General features: G+C 41.1%; 1 protein-coding gene across 1 annotated transcript; it reads left to right on the top strand.

Moving 5' to 3' along the window:
* Window positions 1–14,648: 14,648 nt before the first annotated feature.
* On the top strand, window positions 14,649–17,198 carry LOC126627000 (uncharacterized). Its single transcript, XM_050296413.1, has 2 exons — window positions 14,649–15,010; window positions 16,668–17,198. Exons 1-2 carry the CDS (start codon window positions 14,777–14,779, stop codon window positions 16,896–16,898), a joined length of 465 nt encoding a protein of 154 aa, XP_050152370.1. The 5' UTR covers window positions 14,649–14,776; the 3' UTR covers window positions 16,899–17,198.
* The last annotated feature ends 1,377 nt before the right edge of the window (window positions 17,199–18,575 follow it).

Below are 18,575 nucleotides of genomic sequence, written 5' to 3'. Positions count from 1 at the left end.
ACTACTATATTTTTCACTTATTTTCCTAGTTTTCGGCTTAAATATTATACTAAATGTACATTTATTGCTCAATAAACTGTAAAACCACTTCCAAATGCCTTATAAAATGTTGGATCTCATGGTTTTTAGTCAGTTTTGCAAATTCGTACATAAATAATCGTTTAAACTATTTATTTTCACCTTCGCCTCACCATGAAGTTTTGAAAATTAAAGTAAGACTTTCTGTTGAGATTCTTGAGGGTATAACCCCATTTGACAATGTTTTGAGGCTCACTACTATATTTTCACTTATTTTCTTAGATTTTGGCTTAAATATTCTGCTAATTATACATTCAGCTTACAAGCAACATTTGTTGCTCAAATTACATACTAAATATGTATGTACATGAGGAGCATTATGTATGAACAAAAATCAACAGAATCTCATTTCTCTCCTTCACTTAGTTTACTAAATATGTGCTCTCCTCCACCTTAATGAACAAAAACAGTTTAGCTTTATACACTTTTGTTGATGCACAAAATTAATAAGGACTTTGGTACAATAGAAAATGTTAAGTTTGTGACCTTCGCTAGATTGCTCCGGTCATTAGTGTGGGTAAGTATGTAAATGGATAGAGACAGGGAAGCAAATACAAGATGTACGTGGTTCACCCAAATTGGCTACGTCCACGGAGTAGAGGAGTTCTCATTAATTGTGAAGGGTTTACACAAGTACATAAGTTCAAGCTCTCATTTAGTGAGTACTAGTGAATGATTTAGTACAAATGACATTAGGAAATATTGTGGAAGAATGATCTCCTTTTATAGAAGAGAGTTTCTAGCTTTGTTCTGACATTGACACGTGTTGTGTTGTGATTGGCTTCTGATGTTGACACGTGTCGTGCTATGATTGGCTTCTGATGTCGACACGTGTCGCACTGTGATTGGCCTCCTGGTTAGAAGGAAACTCTTCTAGGTCCTTGACGGTATAACGTTGACCGGTGCTCAGTAGTTTCCGGATTGGTCAAGTATGGTACAAACAGTGCTCCCCTAAGTTCCCAAGTAAGGGAAGCTCATCGGTTGGGGACTTGCAAGATCCAAGCAGTTGAGTAATCACGAAACTTCTAAGTACCGTAGTGTGGTATCGTTTTCACTTGCCTTATCTGTCTCGTAAGTAGATGTGACATCTTCTCTGGAAGTACTTTTCCTCCATCCAGGGGTGGTATCTTTAACCGGTGGAGATGCACAAGGTAATGTATCAATTTCACTTGAAGCTTACTTGTAGTTTCAGGCTTGGTCAAGTGCGATACAAACCATGTAGTAGGAGTCCCCCAAGTCACCGAGTTAGGAGATCTGCCGAAAGAGGTAACAGACAAGGTAAGCAATCAGACTTCCAAGCAAGCAACCTGGATCGGAGGTTCAACTTCGGCTTCTAATTGATTTTTCTCCTTCTCATTTTGTCGTAAACAGCAACAAAGATAAGGAGAAGCAAATGGTGGAGAAGAGATGATATGAGATACTTTTGCTTTTAAAGAAGTAACTTTCCACATGCTTATTCTTGAACTGGGCTGGAGGGTTTTCTGGTTTCCTCCAGAGTATAAGGCCGACTCAAGAATTTGAGGGTCAAAACAAGTCAATCAAATCTAGAATACGTTCGACCTTAATGATATGAGATACTTTTGCTGTCGACAAAGTAGTGGGTGTGGTATGGCTAGGCTTTACTCTTTGGCGATGGTGTCAGCGAAAGGTTGTTGAAGCTTCTCGAGTTCTTCAGATAGGGCAGCGATGCTGGGTTTGGATTTGATTTAGACTCATCTATTTGGGTTGTGCGGTTTTGCAGTAAGGGCCTCGTGCTGTAGTGATCTATTCCAACTCATCATTGATCATTCTGCTTCAATTTCTTACATCATTTGTCCCTGATGCAGGAGTGGAATGTAACATTTGCATTTAAATGGTCCTTCAGAGCATTGCTTCTCAGCGACTCATCCATGCGTGGCAGCTTCAGTGTAAATCGTCAATATCGTATCAACTGTTCTGAGGTATTTGCAGAAGGACTTCGTGACCTTGACAACAGTTGAGGATGAGTATTCGAGAGCAATGTTAGGCAAACAACCATGCAAAGATTATGGGCAATCAGTTCCAGATCATAAGTTTGATTTCAGGTTCCGACTGATTGCGTTTTTTCTCCATGTCCTATAGGTAAGAGCAAGGGCAAAAGAAAAGACAAGGAAAAAATGATATGGGATACTCTTGCTTTTAACCCTGATGATATGAGAGAGACTTTGCTGAGAGTGCCCTCTCGGATGTGAGGAAAAGTTGAGCATTTTTTTTATTTGCAGATCTGCCTGGCTGTGGAGGATGAATGTCGACATATATAAGAATTGTCCCAACAGCGAGTGGTAACACTGTTCCTTTACCCTTCTCGATCATAGCAATGTAGTGGGAGCTGCAAGATTCACGTGTTTTAACTTTGTTAGAGCATTTTGAAAAAGTGGTCTATGGTATCTGGAAAGTTGATGTTGCCTGTGAAGATTGTAGACAAGCTTTATCTAAGGAAATCTGGCTCTCGAAGTTCAGAGAGCGGTGCCTTTTCGATTTTCGAACAAGCAATCCTATCGGGGATTTGTCTCTCGAGATTCGGAGAACGGTGCCTCTTTGCTTTTTGAGAAAGCAATCCTGGTGGGAGTCTGACTCTTGAGATTCGGATAGCGGTGCCTCTTTGATTTTTGAGAAAACAATCCTGGTGAGAGTCTGGCTCTCGAGATTCGGGAAGCGGCGCCTCTTCGATTTTTGAGAAAGTAATCTTGTTGGGAGTCTGACTTTTGAGATTCGAAGAGCGGTGCCTGTTCGATTTTTGAGAAAGTAATCTTGTTGGGAGTCTGGCTCTTGAGATTCGGAGGGCGGCGCCTTTTCGATTTTTGAGCAAGTAATCCTGTTAGGAGTCTGGCTCTCGAGATTCGAAAAGCGGTGCCTTTTCGATTTTTGATTAAGCAATCTTGTTGGGAGTGTTTTCTTGAATGTGAGTAAAGGTTGGGCATTTTTGCCAGTCTGCCTTGCCACGGAGCATAGAGGTTGACACACATATGGACTTTCCAATTATCAAGCAGTGGTGTTGTTCTTTTACCCTTGTGGGTAATAGTAGGGTAGCTGGACATTCAAAATTTATGTGTCTAAACTTTGTCAGAGATTTTTGGCAAAGTTATCTGTGGTACCCGAGGAGCTGATGTTGCGTGTGGATAGTTGTGCCTCTTTGAAATCCGAAGAGTGGTGCTTCTTCGATTTTTGAACCAATGGCCTTGTTGCCCTTTCTTTTATAAGGGCACCAATTGTGTGCAAGAAGTACATTCAGATAGTTATTGCTTGTAGGAATTTTCCCTTTATTTTTGTACTTCAGAGATTTATTGGACCTCATTTCTCCTTCATCATGTCTGAAAATGTCTGGCCCATCCGACCGTCGTTTTAACTTGAACTTTGGTGAAGAGGCATCCATGCCTTCTCAAGACAACATATGGTGCCCATCATTCTTATCCCCTACTGGTTCTCTTACTGTTGAGGACTCTGTGATGAAGAATGATATGACCGCTGCGGTGGTGGCCAGGAACCTTCTCACTTCTAAAGATAATAGAGTACTTGCCAAACGGTCTGATGAGTTGGTTGTTAAGGATTCTCTGGCTCTCAGTGTTCAGTGTGCAGGTTCTGTGTCTAATATGGCCCAATGCCTATTTGCTCAAGCATGCCAAGTTGAATCACTGGCGGCTGAAGTGATAAGTCTCAAACAGGAGATTAGAGGGCTCAAGCATGAGAATAAACAGTTGCACATGCTCGCACATGACTATGCTACAAGCATGAAGAGGAAGCTCGACCAGCTGCAGGAATCTGATGGTCAGATTTTACTTGATCATCAGAGGTTTGTGGGTTTGTTCCAAAGGCATTTATTGCCTTCATCTTCTGGGGCTGTACTGCGTAATGAAGCTCCAAATGATCAACCTTCGGTGCCTCCTCCTTTTGGGGTTTTGCCCAGTACTGAGGCTCCGAATAATCACCCTCTGATGCCTCTTCTTTCTGGGGCTCTGCCGACTGCTGAGACTTCTCTTGAGCAACCTTTGTGAAGGCTCCCTCTTGTTTGTTTATTTTGATTCATGTATATGTACATATTTGTAACTTATCAGATATATCAATAAACAAGCTTTGTTTCATTTCAACGTATTGTGTTAAATACACCAATGCCTTCTTCACTAAGTTCTTTGAATTTTTTCTTTTGTTGAAGCTTGTATGTTGAAGCTTTGTGAGTGAAGCATGTATGTTGAGGTAGTGCTCCCTTAATTTCCAGAGTGAGGAAAACTTCTCGGTTGGAGACTTGAAAAATCCAAGTCACTGAGTGGTCGTGAAACTTCCGAGGATCAAGGTGGAGTAGCATATGGTAGGAGTCCCCCAAGTCTCCAGTCAAGGGAGTTGACGAATGAGGCATTTCCTTTCTAAGTGGTAGCCCAAAACTCCTCATTCATATATATTTATTATGAAAGTTGTTAGGCCCAAAGAAGAGGAGGCCTAGGCAATTTTTTTTTCTTTCGAATTTTTGAATTTTTGAATTTTTGAATTTTCAAATTTCTGAAAAAAAATAATATATATATATATATATATATGGGTAAAGTACAAAAAACTACCTCAACTATTGGTCTCACGACACTTTCATACCTCATCTTTTTAAAATGACAATGTCATACCTCAACTTACAAATTTGTGACAATGTTAGACCTCTGTCATTTTTTCTGTTAATTTCTTTGTTAAGTATTGATGTGGCTAAAGGCAGGGCCCACTGGCTAATCCAACTGGATACAAAAATAATTAAATATTATAAAATTAAAAAATTAAGAATAAAAAAAAACAAAAAAAATTAAAATGGCCTAGAGGTGCAGGCCTCCCATTTCCTCCACCCACACCAACCTTCTTCTTCTCTTCGACAACCCCCAAACTTTTCCCCGTCCCCCTAACCTTCCCCAACCCACCCCCATCCCTCACCTCTTCCCATCCCTTAACTCTTCCCGTCCATTTCGAACCCAAACCCTAGCCCTAATTCCCCATTTTCAAACAGAAACCCCAACCTTCCCCACTCGTCCCCCCAACCTTCCTCCACCACCCTATATATATATATATATATATATATATATATATATATGGCCTACCTGCAGCTCTTCCTGCACCCTGCTTATTTTGAACCGTGATGATCGAAAAATCTTCGACGCGTTCGAGAATGTCGGGTCACCGATGAGTGAGTCGGACATCGCTGGATTCTGCTCCCAGATGAGTGTGTACCGCTTAGGCATGGACATCGTCAGATTCTGATGTGGCGGGTAGCGAGCAAGTGCTTCATCTCGAGCTCGACGAGGACAACGACGGGTTTTTGGTGGCGGAGAATCCAAGGTTTGGAATTTTTTACGGTAGGACGCACAATAGCTTCGTGACAGAGGATAGGGAGTTCATGGCATTGGGGAGAAAAAGTGTCGACGTTTCGTCAATGTTCGGGCCATTGAGGAGAAAGATGAAAGAGAGATGATGGTGGATGAAGGTTGGGGGGACGGGTGGGAAGGGTGGGAAGGGTTTCTGGGTTTTGGAGATGCAGGTGTCCGGCGAGATAGGAGAAAGGTGAGAAAGAGATAAGAGAGAGGGTGGGCTGTACCTCTTTTCTCCCGCGATCGCCGATTTACTCCCCCTTGAATTCAACAAAACCCCGTCCGCCTCTTTCGCCCAACTCTTCACTGACAAAGTTATCTCCTACATCAACGGAAGCCTGAACGATAGCTTGCGATTCTCTTTCCAAAGACAGCTGAGAAATCAAGCATCTATTAAGCGAGAACAGAAGACCCTTTTCGTGAATCGGTCAGATGGGTTTGAAATTTGACTTGTTTCTTCAATAGGGTCAGTTTCGATTTGGGTTCTTTGGATTCCTCTGGGCTCATGTACTTCCTCCTTAGCTGTGATTCCCTGAGTTCTGCATAGGCTCTATATCTAGGTCCTGTCTCTATGGAGTAGCTCTTGGTGGCGAACCTCAAGGGGACTAGATGCTGATATGAGTTAGGGTTCTGTGAGAGAATCAGAGCGATGGGGTCGATGACTTCTATTTGAAAATGGGGAATTAGGGTTAGGGTTTGGGTTCGAAAGGGACAGGAAGAGGTATGGGAAGGGAATAGGTGAGGGATGGAGGTGGGTTGGGGAAGGTTTGGGGGACGGGTGGAGGAAGGTTTCTGGGTTTGGTGGCTATCGAAGAGAAGAAGAAAGTTGGTGTGGGTGGAGGAAAGGGGAGGCCCGCACCCTAGGCCATTTTAATTATTTTTTGTTTTTTTTATTCTCAATTTTTTTTAATTTTATAATATTATATTTAATTATAATATTTAATTAATTTTGTAATATTTTATTAATTTATTTAAGCCACGTCAGCACTTAACAGAGAAACTAACAGAAAAACTGACGAAGGTATAACATTGACACAAATTCGTAAGATGAGGTATGACATTGTCATTTTAAAAAGATGAAGTATGAAAGTGTCGTGAAATCAATAGTTGAGGTATTTTTTGTACTTTACCCTATATATATATATATATTTTTTTTAAAGCTTTGTAGGTGAAGCTTTGGTGTTGAAGCTTTGAGGTTGAAGCTTTGTTGGGTACCATGAATTGATTTTGCTTCACACTATCTTGATCAAGATAGTGTGAAGCTTTTGTAGGTGAAGCTTTTGTGTTGAAGCTTTGTAGGTGAAGCTTTTATGGTGGGTGAAGCTTTTGTTGGTGAAGCTTTTATAGGTGAAGCTTTTGTGGGTCAAGCTTTTGTGGTGGATGAAGCTTTTGTAGGTGAAGCTTTTGTTGGTGAAGCTTTTGTGGTGGGTGAAGCTTTTGTGGGTGAAGCTTTTGTGGTGGGTGAAGCTTTTATGGGTAAAGCTTTTGTAGGTGAAGCTATTGTGGGTGAAGCCTTTGTGGGTGAAGCTTTTGTGTTGAAACTTTGTAGGTGAAGCTTTGGAGGTGAAGCTTTTGTGTTGAAGCTTTGGAGTTGAAGCTTTGGAATTGATGCTTTTTAGGTGAAGCTTTAGAGTTGAAGCTTTTGTTGAGTACCATGAATTGATTTTTCTTCACACTATCTTGATCAAGATAGTGTGAAGCTTTTGAGAATTTGTAGTTGTTCTCCATTGATGAAGCTTTGTTGAATTTCCCAATTTTTTTTTTTGGGAAACTAGAAATTTGAAAATGTGGGGGAGACAACATATACAAAATTTTCTTCCACATTGTTGAGTAAGAGATTGTGATGCAAGCCACACCTTGTAGTAGTCGAAGGTTTGGACGAACCATATAAATTGAATTTGCTTCGAACAGTCTTGATCAAGAGTGTGTGAAGCTTTCTACGAGTTGTAGTTGCCCTTTATTGATGAAGCTTTTGTTGGCACCATAAATTGGATTTGCTTCACATTGTCTTGATCAAGAGTGTGTGAAGCTTTTGAGAATTGTGGTTGCCCTCCATTGATGAAGCTCTTGTTGGCACCATAATTTGGTTTTGCTTCATAAATTGGTTTTGCTTCACACTGTCTTGATCAAGAGTGTGTGAAGCTTTTGAGAATTGTGGTTGCCCTCTTTTGATAAAGCTCTTGTTGGCACCATAAATTGGTTTTGCTTCACACTGTCTTGATCAAGAGTGTGTGAAGCTTTTGAGCTATTGATGAAGCTCTTGTTGGCACCATAATTTGGTTTTGCTACACACTGTCTTGTTAAGAGTGTGTGAAGCTTTTGAGAATTGTGGTTGCCCTCCATTGATGAAGCTCTTGTTGACACCATAAATTGGTTTTGCTTCACACTGTCTTGATCAAGAGTGTGTGAAGCTTTTGAGAATTGTGGTTACTCTTCATTGATGAAGCTCTTGTTGGCACCATAAATTGGTTTTGTTTCACACTGTCTTGATCAAGAGTGTGTGAAGCTTTCTACGAGTTGTAGTGTTTGCATTGTTACAGAGGGGAAATGTCTGAAGCAGATGCAAAAGGGCTGAATAGCTTGAAATTCGTATGCCATGCATTGAAGTTGTTGTTGGCTTGCAATAAGACTTTGTTGGTGACTATAACTCTTGTTGGGCATAAGTGCTCCCCTAGTTGAGTTGTCAAGCTTGAGGGTTTTTGATTATTTGTGAATGCTAGGAGTTTACATGTACAAGTTGTACCACTCGTCTTCTAGTAGGTGGAATGAATGATGAGTTGCTTTCATCACTTGGTTGGTGGTACAAAGGTGAGTTCCTTCATCACCTTTCATTATATTTCATCACCTGGTTGGTGGCACGAGGATGAGTTCCTTCTTCACCTAGTTGGTGGCATGAATGACAAGTTGCCAAATGATATTAGAGTACGGGTTGTACATTTCATCACCTGGTTGGTGGCATAAAGAAGAGTATGGGTTGTACATTTCATCACCTGGTTGGTGGCATGAAGATGAGTTCCTTCTTCACCTGGTTGGTGGCATGAAGATGAGTTCCTTCTTCACCTGGTTGGTGGCATGAATGGCAAGTTGCCAATTGATATTAGAGTACGGGTTGTACATTTCATCACCTGGTTGGTGGCATGAAGGAGAGTACGAGTTATACATTTCATCACCTGGTTGGTGGCATTAATGGCAAGTTGCCAAATGATATTAGAGTACGGGTTGTACATTTCATCACTTGGTTAGTGGCATGAAGATGAGTTCCTTCTTCACCTGGTTGGTGCATGAGTGGCAAGTTGCCAAATGATATTAGAGTACGGGTTGTACATTTCATCACCTGGTTGGTGGCATGAAGGAGAGTATGGGTTGTACATTTCATCACCTGGTTGGTGGTATGAAGGAGAGTACGTGTTGTACATTTCATCACCTAGTTTGTGGCATGAAGATGAATTCCTTTTTCACATTTCATCACTTGGTTGGTGAGAATAAGGGCAAGGTGTCAAGGCACATTGTAGCAAGTGTCGAATGACACAAAGTATGTTGAACCATTTCGAAGCACAGTTGGCTTATGTATGAATGTGTTGAAATGTATGATTGAACGAATATACTATGAAGCTGTTCGTTTATTCGTATAGTCTTGTTGACATAGACTTTGTTTCATGTTGGAAATATTCATGTTGAAGCTTTGAACCCGAGTGTTTCATTGCTAGGAATGTAAGATGACTAGTCATTGAAGATATCAATTCGTTTAGCCCCAAGGTGTTTGGCCAAACGTAAGCCTGCTAGGAGGGTTTCATATTCGGCCTCATTGTTCGACGCCTTGAATTTGAAATGAAGAGCATACTCTATCGCCACTTTGTCAGGGGTCGTAAAGACTAGTCTTGCTCCACAACCCTGTTGGTTGGACGAGCAATTAACATATAGACTCCATGCTGGGGCTGTTGGTTTTATTTTCTGAGTTTCCGAGGGTAATGAAACCACTTCTTTAGGCGTAGAAACAATGTCAACGGGATATGTGAAGTTAGCGATGAAGTCTGCCACTGCTTGGCCCTTCTTAGCTGGCTTTGGTTGGTAGGAGATGTCAAACTCACCCAATGCTATCGCCTATTTGATCATTCGCCCGGAAATGTCAGGACTTTGGAGTATCTGTCGAAGATGATGATTGGTAAGCACGATGATAGAGTGTTCTTGGAAGTAATGGTGAAGTTTTCGAGTAGACATGACCAATGCTAGAGCCAATTTCTCAATGTTGGAGTATCATGTCTCCGCATCTTGTAAGGCCTTGCTAGCGTAGTAGATAGGCCATTTGACATTACCATCATTTCGAATGAGAACGAAACTTATTGCTGAAGCCAATACCGACAGATAGATAATGAGAGTGTCACTAACCTCAGGTTTAGAGAGCAGAAAGGCTTTACTCATGTAGTCTTTGAGGTTTTTGAATGCTTTAGCACATTCATCAGTTCATGTAATGTACTTCTTACTTCCCTTAAGTGCTTTGAAGAAAGGAGCCATCTGTCTGTAGCCGTAGAGATGAACCTAGTTAAGGCTGCCACTTTGCCAGTAATGCTCTGGATGTCTTTTGAAGTTACATGTTCCTTCATGTCGAGGATTGCTTTGATATTTTCGGGATTAGCCTTAATGCCTCGTTGGCTTATCATGAAGTCTAAGAATTTGCCAGAGCCTACGCCGAAGGCACATTTGTTAGGGTTCAACCTCATTCGATACCTCTTCAGAATGGTGAAAGTTTCAGATAGGTTGGTGGTGTGTTGATCATCATGTTTGCTCTTGACTAGCATATCATCAACGTAAACTCCTATGCTCTTCCCAATCTGTTCGGCGAACACTGAATTAACCAGTATCTGATAAGTCGCTCCTACATTCTTTAGGCCGAAGGGCATGACTTTATAACAATATAGTCCCCTGTCAGTAGTGAAGGCTATGTGTTCTTGGTCCGGAGGGTTCATGAGGATTTGGTAGTATCCTGAGTAAGCATCCATGAAGCTCAGGAGTTCACACCTTGTCGTAGAGTCTATAAGTCTGTCTATGAGAGGAAGAGGAAAGTTATCCTTCAGGCATCCTTTGTTTAGGTCGGTGTAATCGACACACATTCTCCACAAGACATTTTGAAGCAGGAGACTTTCCTTGGTCGGATTCTTCTTAACAAGGAAACCATTTGCTACCCACGTTGGATAATTGACTTCATGGACGAAGCCTATGCCTTTGAGTTTTTCAACTTCTACCTTCATTGCCTCGTATCCTTCAGCATCATACGATCTTCGCTTCTGTCTCACTGGCTTGGTCTTGGGGTCAATACTTAAGCGATGACATATGATATCGAGAGATATGCCTGGCATGTCCTCGTATGACCAGGCGAAGACCTCAGTGTTCTCTTGCAAAAAAGAGATCAATGCCAATCGAATGAGTGGTGACAAGGTGGTGCCAATCTTCACCATGCGATCCAGATAATCTTTTGAGATAGAAACCTTCTCCAACTCTTCAGCGGGTTGTGCTTGCTGGGTGAAAGAGTCATCTCGAAGATCGTTGGGTTGACTGTTGCCACCGTGAAGATCCAAGTTGGCTTCGTCTGGGCTGGTCTTTATGACTTGGTCATGTATAGAAAGGGTCTCCTTGGGCACATGCAGGTGTTATTGCTTGACCGAAGTGTTGTAACATGATCGTGCACTAAGTTGATCTCCTCTGATGTAACTATTGCCATAGGGGGTTGGAAATTTCATCAACAACATATGTGTGGATACCATAGCCTTGAGATTATTGATGCCTGTGCGTCCTAAGATGACATTGTATACCGTTGGGCAATCAACCACCAAGAAGTTAGTGGTAATGGTAACTATGTAAGGGCCTGTACCAATGGTGAAAGTTAAGTGTATGCTCCCCAAAGGTTGCACGATATCACCGGAGAAGCTTATCAGAGGAGAAATCAAGCGATCCCTCTACCATCCAAATGGTAGCGGTGCCTCCCCCTGCCTTACTTAATACTTCGCCAAGTCAACAGACATATCAATCTCAGGGCAAAAGGAAAGATTTACATCCTCACTAGTCTCATTTTAGTAAAAGGAGTAAGGGACACTATTGCGATAACCAAGGGTATCGCCACGATAATGCCCGCCCCCAGCTAGTCAACACAGTGGGCCAAGCACGTGTCAGGATAGGCCTTACCCCGAGGTATGAGACATACACACCTTTGAACGCCACATGCGTGGCCATTTACCCTAACATAGCACGCCTGATACCGAAGCCAATGCCGAGGCAGTCGGGTTACAAGCCCACAAAGAACACGGGCACGTTTTGCTGCTACCACGAGCATAACGGCCATGATGGCGAGAAATGTATCACCCTTCGTGATCATATTGAAGCTTTGGCACGTGAAGGAAAAATTGATCAATTCCTCATTCACCTTCCAAGGGATAACCGTAACCAACGCCAGATGAATGTGATATATTCCATAAGTGGTGTCACACCCATATCTAAATCTTAGAACAGGGCCATGAAAAATAATGAATGAGCTTTAAGGTCTGGCCACCAAGTGTTTCACGTGGAAGACATAAGGGGAGACAAGTATCAAAAGCCTAACTGGGATCCAATATGTTTCTACCCTGAGGAAGAAAGAGGTATCATCTACCCTCATAACGACCCACTGATCGTGGAAGCTCACATAACCAACTTTGAAGTACGACGAATCTTGGTAGACATAGGGGCTTTGGTCAATATCATGTTTGCTAAAGCTTTCAAGGCACTTAATGTAGCTGAACACTTGCTTGGTTAAATTTGGCTTCCACTCCCTACTTGCTGATAAGTGGTGGCTATGAGCAGTTTCCCTTGGTATGTCATTGCCTCGGCAGAGGCATGGTTATAAGCCTGGGCCATCACCTCAGAGTAAGTTTTCCAAATGTTGGCATTGATCATGTACTTAAAGAAACAGTCACATAGGCCTGTCGTGAAGGCTTTGAGGGTAGTTTTGTCGTCTGCCTCGGCATAACGGGAATACTCATGGCTGAAGCGACCATCATACATACGTAATGACTCATCTGGCTTCTGGTGAATAATGTACAAGTCATTCGCAGAGTGCAAGCGATCGATCTGGAAAATTTGTTGAGAAATAAATAGTTTCGTCAATTCCTCAAATGAGTCTACCGTCTCAGGTGGAAGACGGCAATATCAGTTTAGAGCTCCACCAAAGAGGGTAGAGGGGAAGAGAAGACATCGCTCTTTGACGGTGTGCATCCGGTATGCCATGGTGGTGTCTTCCTCTATTTCTCCTACTTCGGGTTGAAGCAGCTGGGTTGAGAGAAGTCTCATGTTGATCAATGTTTTGATGATTAGCTCACTCCTCATCAGGGATACCCATGTCGAATGAAGGTGACCCTCCGTGTTGGGGGGCACCCAGATGATGGTTGATGTCCACAGGGGTAACGAGCTCGCGTGTTTGAGTACGCCTAGTTTCGTGAAGCATCTTAAAGAGCTTTTCATATTGCTTCTGGAGGATCTCATTCTTCATTGCTATCTTGTTGTTCTGAGCTTCTAGCTCATCGACTTTAGCTTGAAGAACAACCCTTTTTCTTTCCTTCTTTCGTTGCCTCGCACCAAGTGCAAGAGGGGTGTCATTTTGCGTGTTGTGGCTTCCTTCGCTTCCCATGTTGGAGAGGGATGCTTGGTTAAAATAGAGTGTACGAATGGTGGAAACCAGCTTAACAAAGCTGAAGAGAGTGGGAATAAGTGTCGTTCCCACAGACGGCGCCAAATGTTGATGCACAAAATCAGTGAGGACTTTGGTACAATAGAAAATGTTAAGTTTGTGACCTTCGCTAGATTGCTTCGGTCACTAGTGTGGGTAAGTATGTAAATAGATAGAGACAGGGAAGAAAACACAAGATGTACGTGGTTTACCCAGATTGGCTACGTCCACGGAGTAAAAGAGTTCTCATTAATTGTGAAGGGTTTACACAAGTACATAGATTCAAGCTCTCATTTAGTGAGTACTAGTGAATGATTTAGTACAAATGACATTAGGAAATATTGTGGGAGAATGATCTTCTTTTATTGAATAGAGTTTCTAGCTTTGTTCTGACATTGACACGTGTCGTGTTGTGATTGGCTTCTAATGTTGACACGTGTTGCGCTATGATTGGCTTATGATGTCGACACATGTCGCACTGTGATTGGCCTTCTGGTTGGAGGGAAACTCTTATGGGTCCTTGACGGTATAACGTTGACCGGTTCTCAGTAGTTTCGGGATTGGTTAAGTATGGTACAAACAACTTTATTTAAGAATAGTGACCATTAAGGGTTTCCAGGCTACTGTACTCTAGTATAAATAGGTTACTCTTAAAAGTGTACAATGAGTCAGGCTGACCCAACCCGTTTATGATGAATTCTACGAATTTCGTGTTGTGCCATGCTTGGGCCAAATTTAAAAAAGTTTCATTCAATTTATCATTCATGATGACATTGTTGGAAAGGTAAAATATGAAAACTTAATTCATTTAGGCAATTTATTGATAACTTTTAAAAAAATTAATTGATAACAAAGTGCATTGTTACATGGTCACTTAGTATTACGGTTAATGATATTCTTCTCTATTTGTAAGTGAGAGGTTTTAAGTTCGATTACTGCCAAAGACGAATTTAAACCACATTATTAAAATAATAATAATAATAAATGCATTGTTAAATTTTCAAAAATTGGGTGACTATAATGGCCATTGTCGCCTTACTTGGGTTTGCTTACTTCATTGGGGAAAATATCAATCAACATCTGAGGAGGAGGCTTGAGCCAATCAAGGTAGTTACAGTCATCATTTCTTTGGATTAGAGTACCGACCATATTTTTTATTTGTGTTTAGTTTTGATTAAAGGGTTACAATGATAATTTTATTCGTTTTAATTGACAATAAGTGTTTTGTTAGGTGAGAGGTAAGTTTGATTATTGTCAAAAGTGAATTTAAACCACATTATTATTAACTTATTGTATTTTTTAGTGTAGATAATATCGTTTGTAAAAAATAAAAATAAAAATTGTATGTTAGATTTTCTCATTATTATTTTTTGTCGGATTTTCTCATCATTTCATGAAGGCATATTCTGATTTTTTTTTTTTTTTTTTTGCATTGATGCACATGCACGATGCAAAATGATTTGTTTTCTTTAGGAAAATAAAAAATAAATACAAAAGAAAACATTTGATTTTTTATATGCATTTATATAAGAAAACGAAGAGACCACGAATTGGCCAATCCATCAACAATTACGGGATCTCACACTCCCTCTCGGAAGTCGGACCTCCTTCTAATACGGCATCGTCGGGAGTACCGTCCGCTCAGTAGAAGTAGATGAGGCTGTTGAGGAGGATAGCGGGGTTTCTAGGGTTTGCCAAGGACGACGGGCCCGAAGTCAAAGACAACGAGGAGGAAGACGAAGACGATGATCAAGCCCACAATCGGCCCCACTTTCAAGAAACTGGGCTTCCCCGCAAAGGCTTCAGCGTTCCCCGCCAAGTCGTCGTTGATCGGAACCTACCCGGTCCCGTCCTCGTTCCTTGCCGCTCCGGCGACGGCGGTGTCCAGGTACCTCGATTTCGATTGATTGATTGATTGATTGATTGAATGGTTTTGGAAGAGTCGTAATTTTGCAGTGTTAGGTCAAAATTTGAAGAGTGTTCTGTTTCAATTGCTTGGTTTCTGTGACTTTATTCTTTGACTGTGAGTTGCTTTGCTGCCATTGTTTAGTAAGATGTGGGAAATTTTGTAATGTGACTAGGCATGTGACTGGCGGATGAGCCGAATTTAGATAAAATCAATTACTGTGTGGAAATTGAGAGACTATGGGTAGTGTGGGTCGGAATTTGTTTCATTTCGAATGTTTGGACGAGTGAGTTTTGCAGTCTTTGTAACTTTAGACTTGATTCTTAAAAATGCACTACGAGAACACCATCAACGAACTACCCAAATGTAATGCATCCAGTCATTTTCAAGTCTGCCCGTCTAATTTTTGTAGTGAATTTCTAATAAATTTAGCCTAAGTTTCATGGAACCTTGATGTCCCTCATCCAAATGCACAATGTCGGACTTAACTTGGTCTGTGTAGATGAGCATGCATATTATGCCAGGGTGGTTGAAGCTTCTTACGCTACAGGAACGAAAGGGTGGTTAGGGTGAGCTGGGAGGGGCTGGCATTGCCGCACATCTCTTTAATGGTGTTGATCTCTGGGACTCTGTCAATTTCTTCCTCTTGTTTTGGCTTTGGGATAATCAAGTGTTCAGTTATACAACCAGAATTGTATTATCCCTTCGGAAGCCATTGTGTTTGATAGAGGGAGACAAGTGATCGTGGCTGACTTGTGGGATTTCTCTGTAGACAGCTCTTCATCTCTTTTTATTGTAGGAATGAACTTTGTGTACTTGGGACAGTTGTGTTCTGTCCACAGCTTTCCTTAAGAGTTTCCCTGAAGAAGAAAGTCGGAGTATCCCTCATATTTCCTGTCGAGTCAACTTTTCTTCTGCTAGTGAAGAAAGCATGAGAATATTGAAATGAAGATTCCTTTTCTGTTTATAGATATTATGTTTTTCCATATTCACCCAGGGGAGTTTTAATGGTGTTTGTTTTATTTCTTACCCTGGAGTAAGTTCTATTGCACAAAGACCTGAAACAATGCCAATGCCAATTTGCGGTGGGTAGATCCACTTATGGACTTCAGATCTTTAAATATCTGGAATTAATTTCACATCTTCTATAATTGAAACTATAACACTGAATAGTTCTAGGAGAACCACAGTTATTATTCCATTAAAATTGCACTTTTCTTTTCGATTAATGAAAGTGTACAGCGTGGTGGTTCTTTCATTGGCCTTGATTCCCTCTGTACCGGGATACACTTATCCTAATTACTTTTTAAGATTGGGGTTGGTTGGTTGCACAGTGTAGTTTATGCAGTGGTGATTAGAATCTGTGTCATTCCATATGCTATTAATCTAGATGTGTCAGTTATGCTGTAGAACAGGGAGATGAAAATGAAATAGTCAGAAGCCGGGAGATAATTCAAATGCCAAGGAAATGAAATGTCATTATAGTATTTTTCTGGCAATTTTGTTTTCCTTCTTGTAACAACACTTTATGGATTTTCTTTGTTGTTTTTGGTATAAGCTCGTACTTTGGATCATATTTATCTCCATGGCTGGAGCGAAGCAGATAACGTTACTCAACTCCTATTATCTCTGCATCCAGGGTCTAAAATGGCATGCAAAGAGACTCAGGATAGACGAGGATGGAGATGTAGCAGACGAGTTCCTTGATGAGGTCTTCCCAGGGATGTCAATCAGTACAGAAAATAATAGGGCATTACCAAGGTTTGAAGTGAAACACAATACCAAGCCAGCTAAAGTGAAGACTCAGGCCTTGCATGATGGGAAAATCAGACAGCGCGTGGAATACCGGGGTACATCACAGTGGAGATGAAGACTTCTAGAACAGATTATCAAGTCCAGGGAGTTTTTAATATAATTTTAGCGGTCTTTTAACTTTTGAGTGAATTTGTCATCCGTGTTCTGGTGCGGACTAGAAATGTGGAGGACTATGTCCCATTATATTAATACCTAAGGTTTACGGTTTGAAAACTGGTTGGTTCCTTACGGTTTTGGGTTGTACTGATGGTTGGCAACAGAGCATCTTGGACCTGTCTTCATGGACTTGCATGTAGGAGTTGAGTGTAAACATTTCGTATAATTCAGTAATATACACTAGTAGTGGTAATGCTAATTCTGTGTTCTGGTGTTTTCTGTGATCAACTTCGATATGTCGTTTAAATGGTCAGATCGAGTCTTATTCATTCTTTATAACACTCGAACATTCGTTGTGGAAATGTTGTCTCTGATGGTGGAAGAAAGGTAAGGTTCATTCTTTGTGGCATTACCCTTTGTTTTTTGCACGTTCATGTTTATTTTTATAGTTTGATTATCTTTTTAACTCAATCAATTCAAAAAACGAGGAATTAAGAGGGTTGTGTGAAAATTATTTTCCTAGAACAAAACTCTGAAATGTCAGGTTTTTGCCCTCATTTTGGGTTCTCTTTCTTTCTCCAGCCATAGTGTATCTATCACTTTCTGTGATTTTATTAGATTGGGGAGCTGCTGTAGGATAGTTTCTAGAGTTCTTTAATAATGTAGGAGGGGATTTGGTTTTTGTTTTTGTTGGTGGAAATCTGTTTCACTATGTTTTGTATGGGGTGGGCACTGATCGATTTAATTTGGTTTGACTTTAAAAATATAATTGAATTAACTAGTATTCAACGGTTTGCTTCGGCTTTGACTAATACTATCATTGAAATCGAACAAAACCAAACCATTGTTAATCTGTTTGATTCGGATTTATTTTAGTCTAGTTTCAAAAGTATCAAAACCGAACCAAACCAAAAGTAAATCGATTCAATCTGATGTTTGAATTGTTTAACATTTTTCTTAAACCAAACCAAATGGACCAATATGGTTCGGATCGGTCGATTTGGTTAGTCCGGTTAGTTTTGTATCCACCCCTAATTTTGTATTGCTTTTTTGTTTTTTGTTTTTTTGTTTTTTGTTTTGTTTACTCTATAATGAAACTCCGCCTATGTCTTACATGGCCGGTCCCAAGCCCGGATAAAGGAGGAGGGGGAGGGCGTCAGGTAGTCGACAGCCGGCACTCCATGATCACGTCGAATCCTTATGAAAATGAATCCAGAACAAAATCGCGCTAAAGCTAGGGCGTCACCCGTAAGTGGCGCGCTGTGTGGCCTGAGCACAGTGATAAGTGAGCAAGGGTCGCTGTATCTCCATCGGCACCCGGATGCAGTGTTAAATGAGCAAGGGGGCCATAGAAACTTCTTTTCGAACGACTCCACTCAAAGTTGTTTAGGAGCATATGCTCCTATCAACTTTACCCGGGACACACAAAAGAAGTACTTTGATCCTATTAGACGGGGGAGGGTGAAGAAGCTAGGACAGAAGGGTAGAGTTCAAGAGAGCAAAATGCGTTTAGGAACGTGGAATATAGGAACCTTAACGGGAAAATCTATGGAAGTAGTGGAAGTTATGGTGAGGAGAAGGATAAATATTATGTGCCTACAAGAAACTAAGTGGGTTGGTAGTAAGGCAAAGGATC

The sequence above is a fragment of the Malus sylvestris genome, chromosome 6 (assembly GCF_916048215.2).
Source record: "Malus sylvestris chromosome 6, drMalSylv7.2, whole genome shotgun sequence".
NCBI classification, from domain to species: domain Eukaryota; kingdom Viridiplantae; phylum Streptophyta; class Magnoliopsida; order Rosales; family Rosaceae; genus Malus; species Malus sylvestris.
Note: the sequence above shows the minus strand (reverse complement) of the source record. Positions and strands in the feature narration are given on the sequence as shown.

Bases quoted from the DNA above. Each gene is read 5' to 3' on its own strand.
- LOC126627000 (XM_050296413.1), top strand. From the start codon at position 14,777: ATGAGGCTGTTGAGGAGGATAGCGGGGTTTCTAGGGTTTGCCAAGGAC. The intron at 15,011-16,667 runs GTACCTCGATTT...CTCTGCATCCAG, and splicing joins CCGGCGACGGCGGTGTCCAG to GGTCTAAAATGGCATGCAAA.